This window comes from Pelodiscus sinensis, chromosome 3, assembly GCF_049634645.1.
Source record: "Pelodiscus sinensis isolate JC-2024 chromosome 3, ASM4963464v1, whole genome shotgun sequence".
NCBI classification, from domain to species: domain Eukaryota; kingdom Metazoa; phylum Chordata; order Testudines; family Trionychidae; genus Pelodiscus; species Pelodiscus sinensis.
The window spans coordinates 13,189,300-13,209,957 of NC_134713.1; the positions used below are offsets into that span (position 1 = coordinate 13,189,300).

Here is a 20,658-nt window from a genome sequence, read left to right on the forward strand (position 1 = left end):
AGAAGCACTCCAGAGAGTCTGCATTTAAAGTGAAGTATCTCTTGGTTAACAATTCACACCCACAACTGGTCAATTCAGGTCTTAGTTTAGAAGTGATCTTGGAGCCCTTGCTTATAGTATGATCAATAGAAGCATCCACAGTAATGTTTTCTACCATCTCCAGCTGGCTAGGAGATTCCATCCCACTATGGAGGATGATGACTTGGCCTTGGTTATATACATCTTTGTCACTTACCATCTGGGCCATTTGGGCATGAAGCCAACATCACTTAGGAAACACCAGCTGCTATAGAACACTGCAGCACAGCTCCTAAGCAACACATCAGACCTATCCTCCACCCTCTCTGCTGACTTCCCATAGAACACTGAATCAGATTCAAGTTCTTGGTCCTTATCTTCCAAATGCACAATGGCTTGGACTCAGACTATGCAAAGATCACCTCAAGCTCCAGAATGAGGACTAGAATTGATGACTCCCTGTCTTCAGGCTCAATGGAACTTTCCTTCACAAGAGACTAGCTCATCAGTTCAGAAGAAAGAGGATGACCAGGCATCAGTGGGAGACTGGAATGAACTCTAATAGGAATCAGGGACCCTCACAAACCTCATTATCTTCCTTTCCAGGTACAAGACTCACTCCTTCAATTTGCTGTCTCTAATCTAAACACAGAGCAGAATGTGTATTAACCCCCCCCCCCCCCAACTCTCCATTGTACACACAAATCTCTTGGGGAGAGGATGAAGGAGAGAATGAACCATATATAACACATCAATCACCTTGGGTAATGCACTGCTTGAAAGTGCACAGATACTATACTGATGAGGATGGTAGAAAAACCTATTGGGCTTGTCTACACTGGCCCCTTTTCCGGAAGGGGCATGTAAATTTCATGAGTCGTCGTAGGGAAATCCGCGGGGGATTTAAATATCCCCTGCGGCATTTAAATAAAAATGTCCACCGCTTTTTTCCGGCTTTTAAAAAAGCCGGAAAAGAGCGTCTACACTGGCCCCGATCCTCCGGAAAAAGCGCCCTTTTCCGGAGGCTCTTATTCCTACTTTGAATAAGAAGCCTCCGGAAAAGGGCGCTTTTTCCGGAGGATCGGGGCCAGTGTAGACGCTCTTTTCCGGCTTTTTTAAAAGCCGGAAAAAAGTGGCGGACATTTTTATTTAAATGCCGCAGGGGATATTTAAATCCCCCGCGGATTTCCCTACGACGACTCATGAAATTTACATGCCCCTTCCGGAAAAGGGGCCAGTGTAGACGAGCCCATATAGTGTAGAATAGGAAGAGAGGCCTCGTTAATCCCAATCCAGTGACCTACTTCTTTTCAGTGGCTGATTGTGCCTAGAATACACCAAGTACATTCGAAGGTACAAGGTAATTTCTGGTATCATCCTTTTTTTCTCTCTTTTTTTTTGCAAAACTTAAGGCAAAAATCACTTTGTTAATTTTTGAATTATTGGAGAATTTAAAAAATACGGCTGCATTGAAAGAGTGTTGTATCCATCGTATCTTCATATTTTAAACAAGGCAACAACAAAAGATTTGGGAAGGACAAACTCCTGCTGCCTTTGAAGTCTATGGATGTTTTGCTACTAACTTCAATGGAAGTAGGGTCGGATCCATATCCCTTTGATTGGCTAATTTTTTAATGTTATATGCAATTGTATAAACATTGCTGAGCATGTTCATGAGGTCTCTGCCAAGATTGTTAGTGGCAGCTAATGAAGCTCCAATTCTTTGATGATATCTCAGAGCACATCCAACAGGGGCTGGCAAACACAGGAGTTAGGGTAGTTTGCTTTAGGCTGATTGTAAATGTTTCACAGAAACTTACACAGAAAAATCCTGCAAGCCTTTTTACACCCTCACATCAAGGAAAAGAAAATAATTCATCCCATGATTTTGGGGATTATTTTTTTTCAGGATTCTAGAATATTGAAAAATATTCCAGCTTTCATTAAAAAGGGTATTTTTTCCATTGCAGAAATACAGCTTTCACTGTGGGGCCAATTCTACCATCCTTACCAATGGGGCTACTCACGGAGAAAGATATTATGTACACCTAATCCTTAGAGATCATGTTACCTTCTCCATCCCATCTCATAGAAAACCATTTTAAGTTAAACAACAAGCGCCTCAAGGGCAGAAACTTTGTCCCACAACCTGAGTGATTTCTGTTGAAGGGTGAATTTCCTAGACTAAGTCAGAGCATGTAAATGCCAACATTACACACTTTCATTAACTTCATTTTTTGGCATTTAATGTATTTTTGAAGGTGAAAGAAATGTCCAGTGCTTATTAGTTTAATACTGCTCAGTTAGAATCCCATTTGTCTCCCACCCAAAATCTAAAACCACTGTGAATGAAGACACAGGCTGAAATCTTCAGATTTAAATTTTAAACATATCCATTATTAGCAGAGGAGTCAACAGACATGCAGGGCCGCTGGGCAAGGTGGGGGGTGGGTGTGGGAAGGCCTGGCTCTGCACTTCTGAAAGGAGTGCGGCCTAGGGCAGAAGGGATGGGGTTAGGGGCTGTCAGCTCTCAGCACTTCCCTGAATACACCACGCCCCCATCAAGGAAGCCCTCAGAGCTGCCTGGAGCACACCACATGGCTCTCCAGCAGCAGTTTAAAGAGCCCAGGGCTCCAGCCCCATTTTTGAATCACTGGGCCCTGGGAGAACTGCCCTCTTCCCCTTCCCCCATCAGTGGACCTGATTGTTAGTGCTTTAAATTCTAATAAAAAGTTCATTTTATAGAACCAAATTTTTGTCCGCCATGTAAAGTCTTTGCAGCACAATACTATAAAGGAATTTGCCTATTGCTAGGGAATCTGAGAACTAGGGCATCAGAGGATGGAGATGAAGCGTATATAGAGTGTATGATACAGCGTATTTTACTGAACCTGAAATTCTATACCAAATGAACTATATACTATGCTATTCAGTAAAACAATACCTTATTTAATATTTGCATTCTCCCTTTCCGCAAATAGAAAGATGCCTTGCATTAACACACATTCCAGTTCTATTTTTGTCAACAAGTTTCCTGCCTATATTTAATTTTGCATCAATGAATTATTCCCCTACTCTCTTAAAAGAAAACACAATTCACAACTTTCTGAAGGCAGGTATAGTGCTCAGATTTAGGGAGTACAGAGACCTGGAACCTCTGTCACATGACCAATCTGGTGAAGGGGCAAGTTTGAATTCAGGAGGAATGTGCAGAAGGACGGGCTGGAATGTATTGTGCGCTAGCAATGCCCATATGGTCTCTAGGGGTATGTCTAGACTACATGGCTCCGTCGACGGAGCCATGTAGATTTGTTTTTTTGGCAAAGGCAAATGAAGCCGTGATTTAAATGATCGTGGCTTCATTTACATTTACATGGCTGCCGCGCTGAGCCGACAAACAGCTGATCAGCTGTTTGTCCGCTCAGCACACGAGTCTGGATGCTCCCCTGCTGACATCAAAGTCCTTTGTCGGCAGCCCCGGTAAACCTTATCCCATGAGGAATAACGGGGCTGCCAACAAAGGGCTTTGATGTCGGCACAGGAGTGTCCAGACTAGCGCGCTGAGCAGAGAAACAGCTGATCAGCTGTTTGTCGGCTCAGCGCGGCAGCCATGTAAATTTAAATGAAGCCGCGATCATTTAAATCGCGGCTTCATTTGCCTTTGCCTACAACCCTAATCTACATGGCTCCATCAATGGAGCCATGTAGTCTAGACACAGCCTAGGAGATGACAGCCAGCAGGTCTAGTTTAGTTCGCTATATTCAGCCAAACTCTGTACTGATGTAAATTTGAAGTCAATGGGGCTGTGCCAGTTTATAGCACAGAACATTTGGCCCATAGAACAGTACAATATTTTAACTGCTCATGGACAGTTTTTAATATTCTAAGTAATTTCTTTTTTAAAACATGTGGAATTCCAGCTCCCACTCATCAGGAAATGAAATCAATTGATCAAATCATCATAAAAGGCGAGGCGTACACCAAGTGACACTTTTTTTTCCCATCTGGACTAAGACAAAAACTATCACCTTTTACAATTACTCCTATTAAAATGCCCACATCAGATATATCCACTGATGCAGTTGATGTTTTTTCATAGTTTGTCTGAAAGGGCTCATATTACCCAGCTCTCAGCATTTTTCTTCAGTAGTTCTCCAACCAAATATACAACGAAGGTTAGTAGCATGATCTTCATTTTATAGCTGGGAAAACTGAGGCCTAGAGAGAGGAAAGGGATTCCCAAGGTCACCCAGAAGGCTGGGTCTCCAGAATTCTAGTCTCATATTTCCTCCTCTCAACCAGCGTGACTGTTATTAATGTTATCCCACAAGACCCATATGAATCTTGTCCTTGCTTTAGCGTGATACAAGTCCAGAAAGCGTGCAGTAAGCTGTACACCCAGTACTGCAGAGCAGTTATTGAAGATACACATTCCTAATAATGGGGACACCACTATAAATCACCTTTAATAAAGCTCCGCCTTGGGGAGACGCAGAGAGCTTAAAGTTAAAAAGCCTGTTATTGAGGTGGCATTCATGCTTCTGTAGTTAAAGTTGTGTCTGCATTTCCATTGCAAACCTCCATTTCCAGAAATTCATAAATCAGCAGTAAAAATGGGCTCAGGACAGAAACTTGGCACCAAAGGTCCTAGTTGGATGCCATTTCTTTTTGGAAATTGCAAAGAAAAAGTCACTGTTTTTTCTCTGAGATCTAAAGATGCATAAAGAACAGAAGTTTGGGGGTTGCCTGACATTTTTCCATGCTTGTTTCAATCAAAACCCATTTCTGTTCGAAGGGAATTTTGTAGCCCATTGGACACTACTGTGAAATTGTTATTTTGGGACACATTCTGCCCTTAGCTGCATGCAAGCACCCTCATTTGCTTTAGTGGGGCTGTGCACAAGATAATTTAGCTCATTATTTTTATTTGAATCACCATAGTACCTAGGTGTCCTAGTCATGGACCACAAACTAGGCACAGTACAAACACAGAACAACAACAAAAAAAGATTATCCAGCAGGGACAGAGGAACTGAAAGCTCAGGATGGGCAGCCATGTTCCCAGTGGGGACTGGGCAGCTAAGAATGCAGGTGGAGTAGTTGTGCTCCCAATGGGTAGCCATGAACATAGGGGACAGCCCTGTGCTTCCAGCAGGGAGCTAGGAACTGTGGGGCAGTAACCAGGCTCCTGGCTTGGAGACTAGTGGTAGACAGGCTCTCAGCAGAGAATGGGGAGCCAGAAGCCTAGGGAGACAGCTCAGTTGGGAGTGGGAAAGTGCTGGGTACAGTCTGACTCACAGAGGGTAACTGTGCACAGAGTTGAAGGCCCAGGCTCTCTACACCTCCCTCTTTGAATTGGTAAAAGTGTTTCTGGTGAGGAGAAGGACAGTGTGGGCATGAACCAGCACAGTAATTACTGCTGTGGCAGTAAGTTCACGTAATGTATGTTGACTTACAGTTTTGGTGTAGATGTGCCTTTAGTGTTTCGAAATCTGTAGAGTTGTGGGAAGTATAAGGGGCATGGCAGGGTGAAGAAATATGGCTTTGAAGGGAAAATTACCTCTCTTTGGGTGTGTCTAGACTACATGCCTCCTTCGACGGAGGCATGTAGATTAGCCAGATCGGAAGAGGGAAATGAAGCCGCGATTAAAATAATCGCGGCTTCATTTAAATTTAAATGGCTGCCCCGATCTGCCGATCAGCTGTTTTTTGGCAGATCGGGGGAGTCTGGACGCGATGCCCCGACAAAGAAGCCTTTCTTCATCGACACAGGTAAGCCTCGTGAAACCAGGTTTACCTGTGTCGATGAAGAAAGGCTTCTTTGTCGGGGCATCGCGTCCAGACTCCCCCGATCTGCCGAAAAACAGCTGATCGGCAGATCGGGGCAGCCATTTAAATTTAAATGAAGCCGCGATTATTTTAATCGCGGCTTCATTTCCCTCTTCCGATCTGGCTAATCTACATGCCTCCGTCGAAGGAGGCATGTAGTCTAGACACACCCTTTGAGTAAAAACCCCTGGTCCTCCACTGGGGAGGTTTGCTATAGGCCTGCCAGTTGGGGGGCTGGCTATAGCATAGGGAGAAGGAAAGAGAGAGAGAGAAAAGATGAATTCCAGCACTGCCCCTCGAGTACAACATTCAGGCAGAACACCCAGTTAGACTGTTGGCCAGAGCAGATGATGGTTACACTGGAACTAAAATGAGGCTGACTCTTTGGTCTAGTGGCAGCATTATGCACTGCTCCTTAGGGAATGGAAAGCTGCATCTTGAGTTTGGTTTTTTGCTTCCTGCTCTATGAAGAGAAAGGGGTTTGTGGGTCACAAACATGGGCACTAGGGGACAGTTAGCCTTTAGGGTAGAGAGGGGAGGCTCTTATAATGCTTCCTAGAATCCTCTCCTGATTAAAGCTTCAGAACTAGCAGCTTCTACAAGAAGCTGTAGTCAGCCCTGTTTTCTGGCAGAAGAGGTGGGATGAATAGAGGCTCTGATATGGAAAAGAGACACCAGCTTGAAGGACATATCTAAAAAAAACCAAAGACCCTCTTGTGAAGGTCTGAATGCTTCCTGCGAGCTGCTAAGTGCTCTGAGCCCCTGATCACTTCAGTGGAACTGCACACACTCAGCACCTTGTATTTCTTTTTCAGCACTCAAAAGAGCTTATAGTTATGGTGCTTAAAATGGGGATTTGTTGCATACAAAAATAGCATATTCTAGTCTGTATGCTCAGTTTGATGTGTATTCCATCCCTTCTTAACACAGGGAGCATTGCTGGCTGTCTTTTCCAAGAGCTGTGTTCATTCCAAGATGGAGCAATACTGACAGTGTCCTTTACAAAGGGAGACTAGGCTACAGAGATCTCACATGGGGTGGAAAACTCTGTCACCCCTTGCTCCGCAGTGTTCTTCTATCTAGGACAATTGTAGGAGCATTTTTAGGTGATGGATGACCTGGGGGAATAGGACATGATTCTTCTCTTCTCCCCCAATGCTTGAGTAGCTCCTCTCTTCAAAATCTTCTTACTTGGGTGAGAGGGGATAGATCCGAATTTGGCCCTTAGAGTGTCCGTATTCTCATTATATGATGGCATTGCAGGACAAAGGTCATATTTCACATGCCATGCTTCACACACATTCTAGAATGCTTCACACACATTCTAGAATGCTTCACACACATTCTAGTTCACCCGTGATTGTGAATTTCCTTCCTATTGATATTTTATTGTTTTGTGCCAGATCCTTAATTTTCTTCTCACCCATTTGGTTTTGGATGGATGAAGAATATATTTCCCCATCTCATCATGTTGTTGTGCCTTTTCCTAGCATGACATACCCATCTTTACCCATAGAAGGGCCTGACCTTGGTTGACCTCAGTGCCCACAGGGATCTAGAATCACTCAGGATTCACTTTGATTTGAATGTATATCACCCCAAAACAATTAAGCAATAAGCCCAACAATCTAGTATTGTAACGAATAGTAATTTACTTAACGGAGTAGTTCAGGAATGATAGAGAGTTTATCTCAAATAGATTTGATATTGTACCGCTTTAAAGACAGTGGGTCATATCTTAGTTTAATATGGAGTAATTCCACTAAAGTTGATGGAGTTACTAGGTAGCTAGGTATCTGGTTTTAAGGGACCTGTGCAGTCTCCAGTCAGAAGTACCGACTGGACAGCAGAAGTGTAGCTATCACCATTCTATTATCACCTACCCTCCAGTCCAGCCAGCCCTTTATCTCCTGAGCACTGGCCCAAAGAGCTGGGGGGAGGGGGCAAAGGGGGTGAGAGCAGAGCTGGAGGCACCACAGCCATTAGTCTTGACTGGGCTGGGGAGGGAGACTCTCTTCCTCTGCATGGGCTGCTCTGGGGGCTGGGTCAGACCCACCTTCAGGAACCTACGCTGACCAGAGGAAGCTCCGCCAGCCCCCCACTTCCTGCCCCCATTGTTCCCTGCAAACTCTTTGTCTCTGTTGCTTGACAAAGCAGGAGACACATGGCCCCTTTCAGCCTCCCTCTTTTCTGACTGGTGAGCTGAGCCTTTGGTTGGGGGTGGCTCGCGTAAAGGGCAAAGGTACCAGATCCTTGTGCACTGGGGAAACTCACCTAGTTGGTCCTAGCAGCTCATTGCTTTACTGTGGGCAGGGAATTGCTAAAGGAAGCCCCTGTACTTTCAATCTGAAGCCACCCTATCCAAGTGACATTTCAGGGCAGGACACTGTAGACAATGAAGGGCAGGACCCCCTTCCAGGGAGCTTGGGCTCTGCCTTGGAAAGCAAATGCTGCTACAAATGGCAGGATTCAGTTGCTCTGACGTGTATGCCAACAATGGCATGTCAAGGCCAATTTCCCCTCTCGTGCTGGCTCCACTCACCCAACCTATTGGTTATTGTGTCTTCCTAGTATCTCCACTGCTGGTGGTGAATCTATGTTGGGGCTGTTTGATAGTGTATATGCTGGTATATATTTGAGGCAGAGCATTTTGATCATAGGTGTAATGTCCAGGTTTGAGCAATTGGAAAATTGGCATCCCCTAGCACTTATGTCTGAGCGTGCTATGTAATTTAACTAAGAACAGAATAGATGAATAAATAGATGATCAAATGATATAACTACTGTGTATGCCTTCCTATTTTTTTCTTATGAGAAAAAATTTAAAAGTCAGGGATGAACAAATAAACCAAGATAAACATAAAAGGCTAGTGGGTAATTTCATAAAGAGAAATAGTATGGAATTAAAACATGAGATTAGTAACCCTGAAAATAGTATCTTAAAAAAATCTGTGCAGTATTAATAAAATTAGTCATGCAGAAAGCCATGCATTCAGACCTATTTTGGCCCTAAAATTGTTACTTTATTAAGTCATAATTTATAAAACACATAATTCTAGACTTTGGAGGTTAATCTCATAGTTCTAACATAAATGATAAAGGAATATGTTAGCTGGATTAGATTACAGAAAAATACAGCAAAATGATGAAGGACAAAGTCTGATTTTTAGCTATACTGGAGAATTTTGCCTTATGTTTAAAGGGTGGAAAGACAAATTTCTAATCTTTTCTTTTTAAAGGGGGGAATAATTAGGGCACTCTTCCTAACTGTAGGGATAAACAGTATCAGTTTTCACATGGAGCGACATAGATTTGAGGCAGGGGGGACACATACAAAAATGTTCCACAAACTTCACAGTTGTGCCTTAGAGGTTCAGATTAGGGGTGAAAAGCTGCCATGTATTGATGAATTTCCCTTTAAAGTCTGGAAACGGTGCCACTTCTTAAAGGTAGAGACTGAAATCGGTAATGCCCTGCAACTAAAAATGGATCCGAAGCGAAAGCTAAATCAAAATATCACACACCACCTGAACTTTAGTAGAGTTTTTGTCTGGACCTCAGCTTGTGTACATAGCCCCAGTATCTTTATATCTTGGGCCAAACCTAACCCCTGGATCTGGTGTTCCTGAACTTCGGATCTGGATCCAGATTTTGCAATTTGGACCCGATTCTTTTTCTACCATATGGCCCATGATTCCTTCAGCCCTGTTGCAAGCAAGAACTGCTATTGCTTTAGTGGGAGTTTTGCCTATTCATAGAATATAGCAGTCGGCCCGATGATTAGCAAAATGGACATGGATACCACAGAAAAATGTAGAAGGGGAAACTTCACTCCCTGGTGAGAGAATCATTTAATGAACTTTCAGAACCAGGAAACAGATGGCTTTTTGTGGGGTAAATGGAATTTCCCTGGCTCCCCCTTAAAATGAATCAGTGCAGGAGGGAAAGAGAGGCATTATGGAATACAGCATGAGCTCCTGGTAGACAGCCTTTTAGAGAAATATGAGAACACACTCTACTACTTATCAGTAATGCTCTTTGCAGATTGGCCCATTGATTTAGAGCAGGGCTACTCAACTTTGGAAGCCCCAGGGGCCACAATGATACTCACAGCACATGCTGAGTGTGGTTGCATATACATGCAAATATATTTACAAATATATGCAAATAGCTTCTTTCACACTGATGGGAATGAATACAAAGCACTTCCTACAATGCCCCAGTGCTCCCAGCACCTCCTCCCTGGAGGCTTGAAATGCCAACATCCTGTACCCATCTGTTCCAACCAGCCCGTCCACTTGCGTCTTTCAATGTTCACCCCACCTGGGAGATGCATCACTATGCTCAAAGGATCCCACCCATAGGTTGCATGTTGAGCCCTGCATAAACTCAAACTGCACCACATGTGGCCCATGGGCAACGTGTTGAGTAGCCTTGATCTAGAGTAAGTCAGCCATGAACAAAATATGTGCAAGTGTATCACAGTTCCAGAGGTAAATAGCTCAGACATCTTTTAAAGGAATCCTAAAGTAGATATAACAAACATTCCCCATTACCACTCCATTTTTATAGTGTCCACCTGGCTGCCATATATTCAGGAAGACATCATTTACTGATGAAACAAGCTGGGTGAGGTAATCTGTTTTGTTGGACCAATTTCTGTTGATGAGAGAGACAGACTTTCATGCTTATACAGAGTTCTTAAGGTTGTCTCTCTCACCAACATAAGTTGGTCCAATAACAGAGATTACCTTACCCACCTTGTTTCTCTAAGATCCTGGGACCAATATAGCTACAACACCACCATATATCTATCACCCATTGATACGAAGCTAGATTGCATTCAAGAGCGTATAAAACAAGCCCTTTTAAAACACTATTTGAGATGAGAGATGTACATGGCATAAGTAGAGACAGAATTTGGCCTTGAAGGTTAACTTAAAAACTGTTTAAGTGTCTTTTCATTCTGTCTCTAGAGCTGCTAAGCTGTATAGTTTACAAAGCAAGGAAGATCCTTTTGTAATACTTTATGGCATAATTCTAGTGTCATGCAGTAAGTGCAGATTTACTGCCTTCTATTAAATTTCAACAGCCATAACAAAGCTTGATGTTGCAGACATCAATCAAACACGCAAATATTTAGTAAAAATAACAATCAGCACTCCCCTAAGGGGCTGATCGGGCTTTTTATAGTGAGAATTTCATCCGGTCTCACTCAAACATTGATTAAAACATTATTTTCTGCAGGTGGTAAAAAGCATATTCTACTGATCGGTTTACTAACAGAAGCAGAGAATCCCATGTCCTGTAGCATATTGCGGGGACCAGCAAATAGGTATCTTTGCACCTTGAACCAAATATAGAAGCCAATACAGTGCATGCTGCAGAACTGATTCAGTCACAGCATGATCACATCACTGTGTCTACAGTATGATATCTGTCATTGTATCTAAAGCTCCTGATTGATTAATATTCAGCATTTTATGTTAACACTGAGAATTTAGGAATCTAGAAATTAGCTCTGCAGTAATTGCAATTACCATTGTAATTACCATTGTGGTAACGGCCTGGGTTACTTTTATAAGATCTGTTAATGGAAGGGGAATTCCAGAATCCACACGTATCAAAGCATATTTATACTAATAACCATCAGTTAAGAGGTCCTTGATAACCACATTGGGAGAATGGACAAATATCATTTTAAAGAAATCAAATTTTGAATTTCCAAATGGACTACAATTATTTCCTCTTTCATATACCCATATATCCAGTACCTGTATCATATGGCAGTATAGATTTACCATCTGAATTAATGATAATGATTTAACTGTGGCATATAGTTAAATACTGTATATTCAAGTTGGAAAGTACTTTGGCTTATATTGATTTAAATCTCTACTTCCCAAGTGCATAGGTTTAGTTTCACCAACCCACTTCAGAAAACAAATATGAAAAATATCATGGCATTTTTACTCTCTCCTATTTTTCATCTTTATCATTGCTGTTTTGAAACTCCTGTTGCTTTTTCCTGGGCAATTTTATCAAATCATTCTAGCCTACACTATTTTCTTCTTGGTAACACTTCCTACTCCACCCTACTCCCCATCTTCTGTCTTACGTGTGGCTGATTGATCAATTCACATTTAGAACTAGAATTTGAAATTCAAGACCACTTAAAGGCCCACAGTGGAGAATGAGAATTCAAAGACAAAAATTTTAGATTATTTTCACTTTTGTTATTTTGTTTAAAAGAGTTCACCTTGATGTGTCATGAAATACCCCTTCTTGGTCTTCTTTTCCTTGTTACACCTGGCCAGCACAAGCAGCTGAGATCTTTGCTCTATTTTCCCTGCATCTCTGTGCAATGCTTTGTAATGTATATCTATCTATATTATTTTTTCTAAGCCTTTCAGACAGCTGTTACATGATCAGGATTCTCCTGAATCTCTATGCATTCAATCTCTTCCCGCGCCTTCCTTTTGGCCCGTTTCTTTTTCTTGTGGTGCTTTTTGGAGGGTGGGAAAAAAGTTAGGAAGACTGGCAAAATAACAAAACAGTGCAGTAGTGTGCAACTGCTGGTGAGCAGCAAGCATTTGAACAGTGTGAAGGTCAAGTTTGAAGGCACAAAGAGAAGGGGGACCAACCCAATAAGAAAAGAAGTAACATTTTGCAAAATGGCTGTCCCGTGCTCTTGAAGGGAGTTTTTTATACACTGAGTTCGGGTGTGCTCAGTTGCTAGTACAAATGTGTAAAGCAGGGGTGCACAGTGATCTATGGCAAAATTCAAAGTGTAGATAAGGCACAGTATAGAAATACAATCCATTTCTACATTCCATAAGGTCATCAAGCCTAGGACCCCCAACTCTATTGAGGTGACACTGAGAATTAACCAGAAGTTTCCCAGAGGATGAATAACCAGGAAAAAGGTCAGTATTAACACAAGCAGGATGCCAAAGCCAGAAATCAGAACAGGCATAGTTACGGACAAACCATAGTGGTCCATGAAAACAAAGGTAGGATTGAATACAATGAATTTGATGCTCTGTATTAGAGATAGTGGCCTTAACTTCTCCAGCAATTCCACCACCTCCCTTTGTGTGTTTTCACTAGTCCTGGCCACCAGATACATGCGGGAAGCAATGATGTTGTTCTCGTCTCCAGCCTTGGAGAAAATGATGTCATTTTTGAAGTGCTGGAATTCAGATTTTTTTAAAAAGGAGCTCTGGAGAATGCTGATAAAATCGCTTTTGTTGGTAGTGCTGAGGTTGCCAATCCTCAGGTACTGATAGTATTGTTCGATCCAGGACACCGTATGGAACCCATGGCTTAGGGTTTTTAAGTCTTCTTGCACGGTGCCATTCCAATAATCAAGAGGTTCATAGATGTAGAATCCTATCACAGGACTGTAGTTGCTGAAATACTTCTGCTGGATGAGGGCATAGGAGACGCTTGGAGACTCGCTGGCTAGAAGGTTGATGATGTTGGCTCCATCACTGATCTGCAAGCACCCCATAAAGGAGAAAGAGGCATAAATGAGATACAGGATCACCACAAATGGCTTGACGTAGATGTTAGTAATCCACTCGTTGTAATGTTCTCGTAGGAAATGCTGGATGAAGTGATTCTGGTAGGGGTCAATCTCGTGATGAGAAGTGTGCTGATGGCCGTCGCTCATCATGGTTTGGAACCACACAGGTTTCCTCTCCAGGTATTCTGCTGAAGGGATTTTACAGCAGAAGATACTGTGGTAACGGTTCTGCTCCAGCTGTCCAGCAAAAACCAAGCAGGAGCCAAAGAAAGAGAAGATATAGAAGTAGTTCAACAGGATGGAGATGCACATGTTCTGGCAGAAAACTTTCACAGCCTCAATGTTGGTGAAAGGGCTGGCACCCATTCCAAAGGCTATGAAGTACAAGGAGGTCGTCATTGTATAGGTGACCATGACATCAGAATAGGTGTCTGCTACCCTGTCCTTGAATGGAAGGTTCTCTCTGGTTCTGCGCCATCCTGAAAGAAGTTCAAACACTCCTTTGGTTCCATGACCTAAAATAATAACAATAACAATTTATAAATGCAGGTTTCCACTATTCATTCTGCAACATTACTGTGAACTTTTGGCCACTCTTTTTTATTAAACAGACTTAAAAAAACCATTAATATCACTTCACAAGCGAAACACATGTACAATTTTCAGATCTGTGTGTTCAAGTTAAAAACTTGGATCCAGGGCCGACTTTAGGAAGTGCGAGGCCCAATTCGAAACATTTTGGCGCCCCCCCCAACCCAGGATTTTTTGTTGAGCAAAAAACCCCATACCACACACACACAACAAACCACAACCACACACAAATATCACATCAGAAGTAGATATGATCAAAATGTATATCAATAGAGTTGAACATTTTCAAAAAAAAAATGCCATCCTTTATTATGCAAAATTTTACACAAAATTTAATCAGTTGCCTTAAGTGTAGGTCAAATATTTTCAATTGCAAACTATCCAATTTTTTCAATAAAGTTTAAAGTTTGATTTTTAAAAAGTTACCAGAGAGCATTGCAGTTTTTTGTTACATTGATTTACTTTTTAAATAGCAAAAATGGAGTCTCTGTTAAGAAAGTGTCAGTTCTGTGGTCAAATTCCAGACCTTAGTGATTTCGGCCCCAATGATTTCACTAGGTAATATGGTACCTCATCACCATTGCCTCCTTTGCACTGCCCTTCAACACACTGCCTGCATGTTGAGTCCAAGGTCAGTCTACACAAGATTTTATCAATGATTTTTGCTCAAGTGATCACTGAGATAAGACAAGGACTCTCAATTGATTCTAGTCAGCTCTGCCTTTAAACACTGAATGTAAAGTGTCAGATATAATTGAGGACTCCCAAATAGACTTGACACCACCAGAAATAAAACCTGCTTCCATCTTCTGTAACTTTCAGTTAGATGTGACTCACTATCCTCTGCTTAGTGTTCTAGTTATGGTAGCCCCTAAGCCAGGTCATATTAAGTTCATGTCTTTAACCTTTTAATCATACAATATGGATAACAACATTTCATTCTCCCAGCTCCCAAAAGAATTTCAACCCAAAAGAGCCAAAACTGATCACCTTAACACAGCAAGTGTGTCTACGGATCTCTGTGGCAAAGTAGGTTGTCTATATAAATAAGGTCTGCTCGTGAAGCCTTTTCCTACAGTTGATTAACAGATGGCAGTAGATAGCTCATTCAGACCACTGGCTGATAATAGTTAGTCACCCTAACCAGTCATTAACCATAGTCATGGACTCACCCTACTCTCCATTGTCTCTGAGTCTCTGATGACCTGTGACAAAAAAGGAGGGTGGAAAGGGAAACTGAAAGGAGAGACCTCTCTAAATTCACCAATCAAAGAGCAGTATTGCCAACCCAAAAATCACAAGGAATGCCTACGAAAAGTTGTGAGGATGGTCTACAAATCATAATATTTTTTAAAAATAAAACATGTTGGATTTGTATTGGCCTTTTGTTTCTTGAGTATTTAGGGTTCATGTTTTAAAGCTTTCCTCCTTAGCCGTAAAGCCCAGAAGTATAGAGAACTTTTTTAAAATGAAAGCTGAGATTCCTACATAATCAATTAACTCCAGACCTTTAGAAAAACACCAAATGTTTTGAGACTCATGGTAAAACAATGGAGGAATTCTTGTGAGCCCATGCTTTGCCCACAGTATAAATAAATAAAAAACCAATATCTTCTCCACTAAACATCCTAATGAGATACTGCAAATGGTGAACTGAATTCAACAGCTCCTGATATGAACAGGTATCAACCTAGTTTTTCATATTTGAGATGGGTTACCAGGAATCATACATGACAATATGAAATCTTTCCACTCTCAAGACAGCATATTCACAAAGCACCTATAATTTTGATCCATGCATTTATTGGATCGTGAAAGAGAAAGGAGGGGAATTAGTGTAGATAAATGTTCAAATTAAAAAAAAAAGCCTGAAGGAATTAGGACTAGGCTCCTACATCTCATGTTCAGAATTGACTAGGACACTTATGACCAGATTTTCAAAGGTGTGTAAAGATCAGATAGATATCTTTCAAGATACGAGTTGGCAACTGTCTCTTTAGGAGCTTAATTACCTTTGAAAATCTGAGCTTAGATTTCCAAGGCCAATTTTCAAAAATGATTTTAGTCACTCAAGTGCTTTTGAAAATTTTAACTGGGAGCCTAAAGAGACACAAATAGACAAAAGGCAGGAGATATGGTATTCCTTTAAAAAATGTGTGACATCTATTTTTAACTAAATTTTATACAGGCAGTCCCCAAGTTACGCGGATCCGACTGTAGAAGCTATTTCATATTTAGCTAGAAGCCATTCTGTATAACAAAAAGCCATTTCAGTTTCTTGTGTCTGCACGAGGGAGTGAGCTGGCCTTCACCGAGGTGGGGAAAGACCAGAGGGATGCGCTGTTGGAATGTGTTAATGAACTATTTTGAGCTGAAGCTCGAACTCCCTTTTAACCTGTTTCTTTCTATGCTGATAATAATTCCTCTTTGAAGTTCTCTTTGATTTCTTGCCCTGACGTCAGACTTGTTTGGTTAAGGGTATAAAATACTAGGATTGATTGTATTAAGCAGCCTTACTGGACCCGGCTTTGCTGGGACCACGTTTGGCTCACTTTGCTTTTATTGGCCAATAAAACTGTCTGTTTAGCCGCGTAAACTGAGTGAGGCGTTTGCTTCGACAATTTGGAGGTTCCACCGAGATTCCTAACGCGCCACTTGCCCATATGGACTGACCGGCACTCCACTTCCAAACCTCTCAGAGCGCTCAAGAGAAGGTAAAGGGAATACCTGTTACGAAATCTCCTGGTTGAGGGCTTGGGATTTGGAGTGACGGCCGGCCATCGGGGTAAGAGGAGCTACGGAATTCAATTTTGTGGAGCGGCTAACATTTTTGTCTGTCTGTGTCTGTCTTTGTCTATTAGGCCTGTCTTATGTGTCACAGTTCCAAAAGGGCACACCGGTGTCTCTAGTGAGGCAGCCATGCGCTGGACCCTCTGTGTTCGGACGCTAAAAGCTGGTGTGGTGCCATTACTCTCTCTCGGCACACGGAACTGTGGGGAAGCTTTGTTGTCTCTCTCTGTTATTTGTGGGCGTAGTACTGACCTCTGAGGCTAACCCCAGGCCATAGTGCCCCATTCCGTCAGGCTGTCTCCAGGCGCCAGGACGTGGTGTTCTGCCGGGCTGGAGCAGGTGCCGGAAACCCCTGCGAGGCAGGTGGACCTTGAGTCCAGTGCTTCGCAACAAAAAGGGGGGGGACCAGTGCGAGCAGGTGAATTCTTGATTCGGTGACTTGCAGAGCAAGCAGGCGGATTCTGATTCGGTGACTCGCAGAGCGAGCAGGCGGATCCTGATTCGGTGACTTGCAGAATATGGTGTAAGCAGGCGGACTTTGGTTCGGTGCCTTACAGAATTAAGCGCGCGCAGGAAATGGGGGTAGGTCAGTCTACAGGAATTCCAGTGCCTTTATGTTAAGTGCCTTCTGGTATAGGATCCTAATGAAGTCTGATATTAAGTGCCGGGTGTCTTAGGGCAGCGTCACTTAATAGAAACCCATGGGAACTGGACAATAAATAAAGATGCATCTAAATGTGGAAACTGTAGGAAAAATGTGAAAAAGGAGAAAAAAAATTGTGTGTGGAAAATGAGTATGAATGTAATGAGTGAAGAATGAATGCCGCTGTATAGGTCTGAGACTTGAGCTGATCCCAGCTGCACCAGGGCTCTCCCATGAGGGAGCTCTGAACGCAAGGGGGGGTCAGCTGAACCTCAAGACTCAATGAATATGTGAGGGAGTGACGACTCCCCTTATTTCATAAGCTGCTAAGGTCTGACACTCTAGACCCGGCAGACTCTTTCTTTGGAGTGTGTAAAGTTAGTTTAGGTGAGGGTTAGTCTAAACATCCCCCCACACTGCCGAAAAGCACCCCTGTGTACTACATGTACGTGCATAATGGTCCAAGGACCTGTAAGCATTTAACAGATTGGAAAAGAGGAAAAATTAAAGCCCTGAGAGATGAAAGTAAAGCTCAGCAAAGACAAACCATAAGAAGGAATAAAGAAAGTAGAAATACAGACATTAGAAAGTTACTAGGAATGAGGAATGTTTTTCTTTAGAAGGACGAAGCAAGTGATTAAAGAGTATGTGAAGGTGAGAAGTGACTGCATAGGAGAGTGGACGGAATTAAGCGATTGTTGTTATATATGAAGGGAAACCTGCTTTAAGAAATGACTCCTTGTTTCTTGTCGTCTCTTTTAATCATCTTAGCAATGAAACAGTCAAGTTAAACATTTGGTTACAGACACTTTGTTAAATCTATTAAAGAGAAAATAAAGAATTCTACTGAAACTTAATTGGTTAACGGCATAAAAGAATAGAATCTATACATTGTAAATTTGTAAAACCTGCACCCTAAGGGTTAAATGTGTCTTCCAAGGAACCTAATTATTGTTTAAAAAAAAATCCAAGCCCAGAAACTTCACAGTGTTTCTGTTCAAGGCTGAGCTGATAGCACCTTTGGCTTGCTTTCAGATCCAAGGTTGTGTGTGTCTGCAAACTGCCTGTCTGTTCTGGAAGGGGGGGGGCACTGTCCCCCATAAGTAAGTCTGTAACATTGCATGTGATTCTTTTCAGGAAAGAAAAACCTTTTTGCTTGCTGGAATAGTAACTAGCAAGCACCTTGTTCTAAGAGTTTCTGTAGCAGTAAAGAAAAAGCCTGGTCTGCAGTACAAGAGGAAAACTGAGGCATGCCACTGTTGGAGAGGGCTAGCATCTCTGAGGTAATTCAAGGGAGTGGAAGGTCACGAGTACCGATGAAGCGCTCTTGTTCTCAGAAATTTGCAGCTCACTCGCCCATAGAAGTGGTAAGGCACTAGCTGTAACCGGTTCTCCTAACAGATCTTAGGCAGTATTTTAAGTTATAATGGGCCACCCCAATGGAGGTACAAGTGTTTTCTTTGTCTTTTAGATCATCAAATAGCGCTAATATCAGCTGAAAATTAACTGAAAAAAAAAATCATAGTTCTGTGTCATGACATAATAAGTTTGTGTTCTGTGTTCTGACCAGATTTGTCTTGTGTGTGTCTTAATTGTGATATATGTATTTCTAATATTGTTGTGTGTACAATATTGTTGTTTTAATGAAAGAATAATTTAAGTCCCTTGAATAATCTTAACATTGTGCTTTATATAAATGGTTCTTGCCTTTATAATTCTAGTAGAGTTTTAGTAGCAGGCTATGCAGTTTGTACTGTCTGGAATGTAGCGGAATCTGCTCCTCTACCTGCTGTTTTTCCCTTCTCTCCTACCATTGCCAGCTCCTACGCCGTCTCTTTCAGAACTGGCCCTCCTGCGAAACCAAGCCCCAGAATCAAAAAAGCAGGAGTGGAGACTGGCAGGGTGCACCTTGCGCCCAGACCACTTGTGGTGCAGCTCTGATGGCCACATTGTTGCCCCAGTGGTCTTGCTACCTCACCTTGCCCCCGTGCTCCCTGGATTGTCGCACGTTGGCAAAAGGGGGGATGGTAGCAATCCTTAAAACAAAATTGGTTTGCTCCCAAATTCTCCCAAGCAGCCAAAGATTACTGTCTGGCTTGCCCTGTCTGCCAAGCCCACAACGTGGGTAAACCTGTAAAGACAGTTCCGGCAACCAGACCTCCGCCTTTGGGACCATTTCTGAATTTACAAATGGACTTTATTCAATTGCTTAAATGTCAATCTTTTGAATAATGTGCTGGTTATTGTTTGCTTGTTTTTGGGATGGGTAGAAGCTTATCCCTGCAGGAAACATGATGACATCACAGTAGCTAAGAAACTTCTAAATCATTACATCCCATCATGGGGAATACACCTTGTGATCTCCAGTGATAAAGGTACCCACTTTACTGGGCAAAATTGTTTTAAAAAAAAACTGGAAAAGTACTACTCTACCAGACAAGCACTGCACTGTGCACGACACCTGGAGAGCGCAGAAGCAGTAGAAAGATGAAACAGGATTTTAAAGAACAAACTTGCTAAAATATGTGAGAACTCTGGCTTAACATAGATAGTAGCGCTTCCGATTGCCCTAATGAGCATGAGAGCCACTCCTAATCGGAAAACTGGACTCAGTCCACATGAAATTGCATGTGGCCGACCTATGAGACTGTTAAGCAGCCCAGACATTAACCTGGCTGATGCCATACTCATTAAAGGAAGCATAGTCAAGTATTGTCAGGAACTTATGAGGTGTGTACAGTCCTATCATTCACAGGTTAAGGACGCCTTCCAAGAGGCCCCGACTGAGTCGTGCCATAAACTACAACCAGGAGACTGGGTTTGCGTGAAAGTTCGCCAACGGAAGACTGCCCTGGAACCCAGGTAGAAGAGTCCCTACCAAGTCCTTCTGACCACCCATACTGCTGTAAAGTGTGAAGGATTGCCCACCTGGATTCACGCATCCCACTGCAAACCTGTCCTGGCCCCTACAGAAGTTGGCCCCAACAAGGAGCACCACAGACCTAGTACCGGAGACCCAGGTCCAGAAGCAGACGAGGATCAGCGCAGGCCTGGTACCAGAAATCCAGGTCCAGAAGTAGACGAGGATCAGCACAGGCTTGGTACCGGCAATCCAAGCCCTGAAGCAGACGATCCTGAAAGACCGAGGCCAAGGTACCAGCTGCGGCCCAGAAAGACCTGCCAGCGATAGGTGAAGAAATCTACGAAGTCCTGAAGAACAGCCAGCATGAGGCTGGACAAACAATTCATGTTAAGCTT

The 20,658-nt window shown here is 42.6% G+C and overlaps 1 protein-coding gene across 1 annotated transcript; it reads right to left on the reverse strand.

The window, feature by feature from the left end:
• Positions 1-8,973: 8,973 nt before the first annotated feature.
• On the reverse strand, positions 8,974-13,884 carry PTCHD4 (patched domain containing 4). Its single transcript, XM_006120686.4, has one exon. It carries the CDS (start codon positions 13,788-13,790, stop codon positions 12,258-12,260), a length of 1,533 nt encoding a protein of 510 aa, XP_006120748.2. The 5' UTR covers positions 13,791-13,884; the 3' UTR covers positions 8,974-12,257.
• Between the last annotated feature and the right edge of the window lie 6,774 nt (positions 13,885-20,658).

Bases quoted from the DNA above. Each gene is read 5' to 3' on its own strand.
- PTCHD4 (XM_006120686.4), bottom strand. From the start codon at position 13,790: ATGGTCACCTATACAATGACGACCTCCTTGTACTTCATAGCCTTTGGA.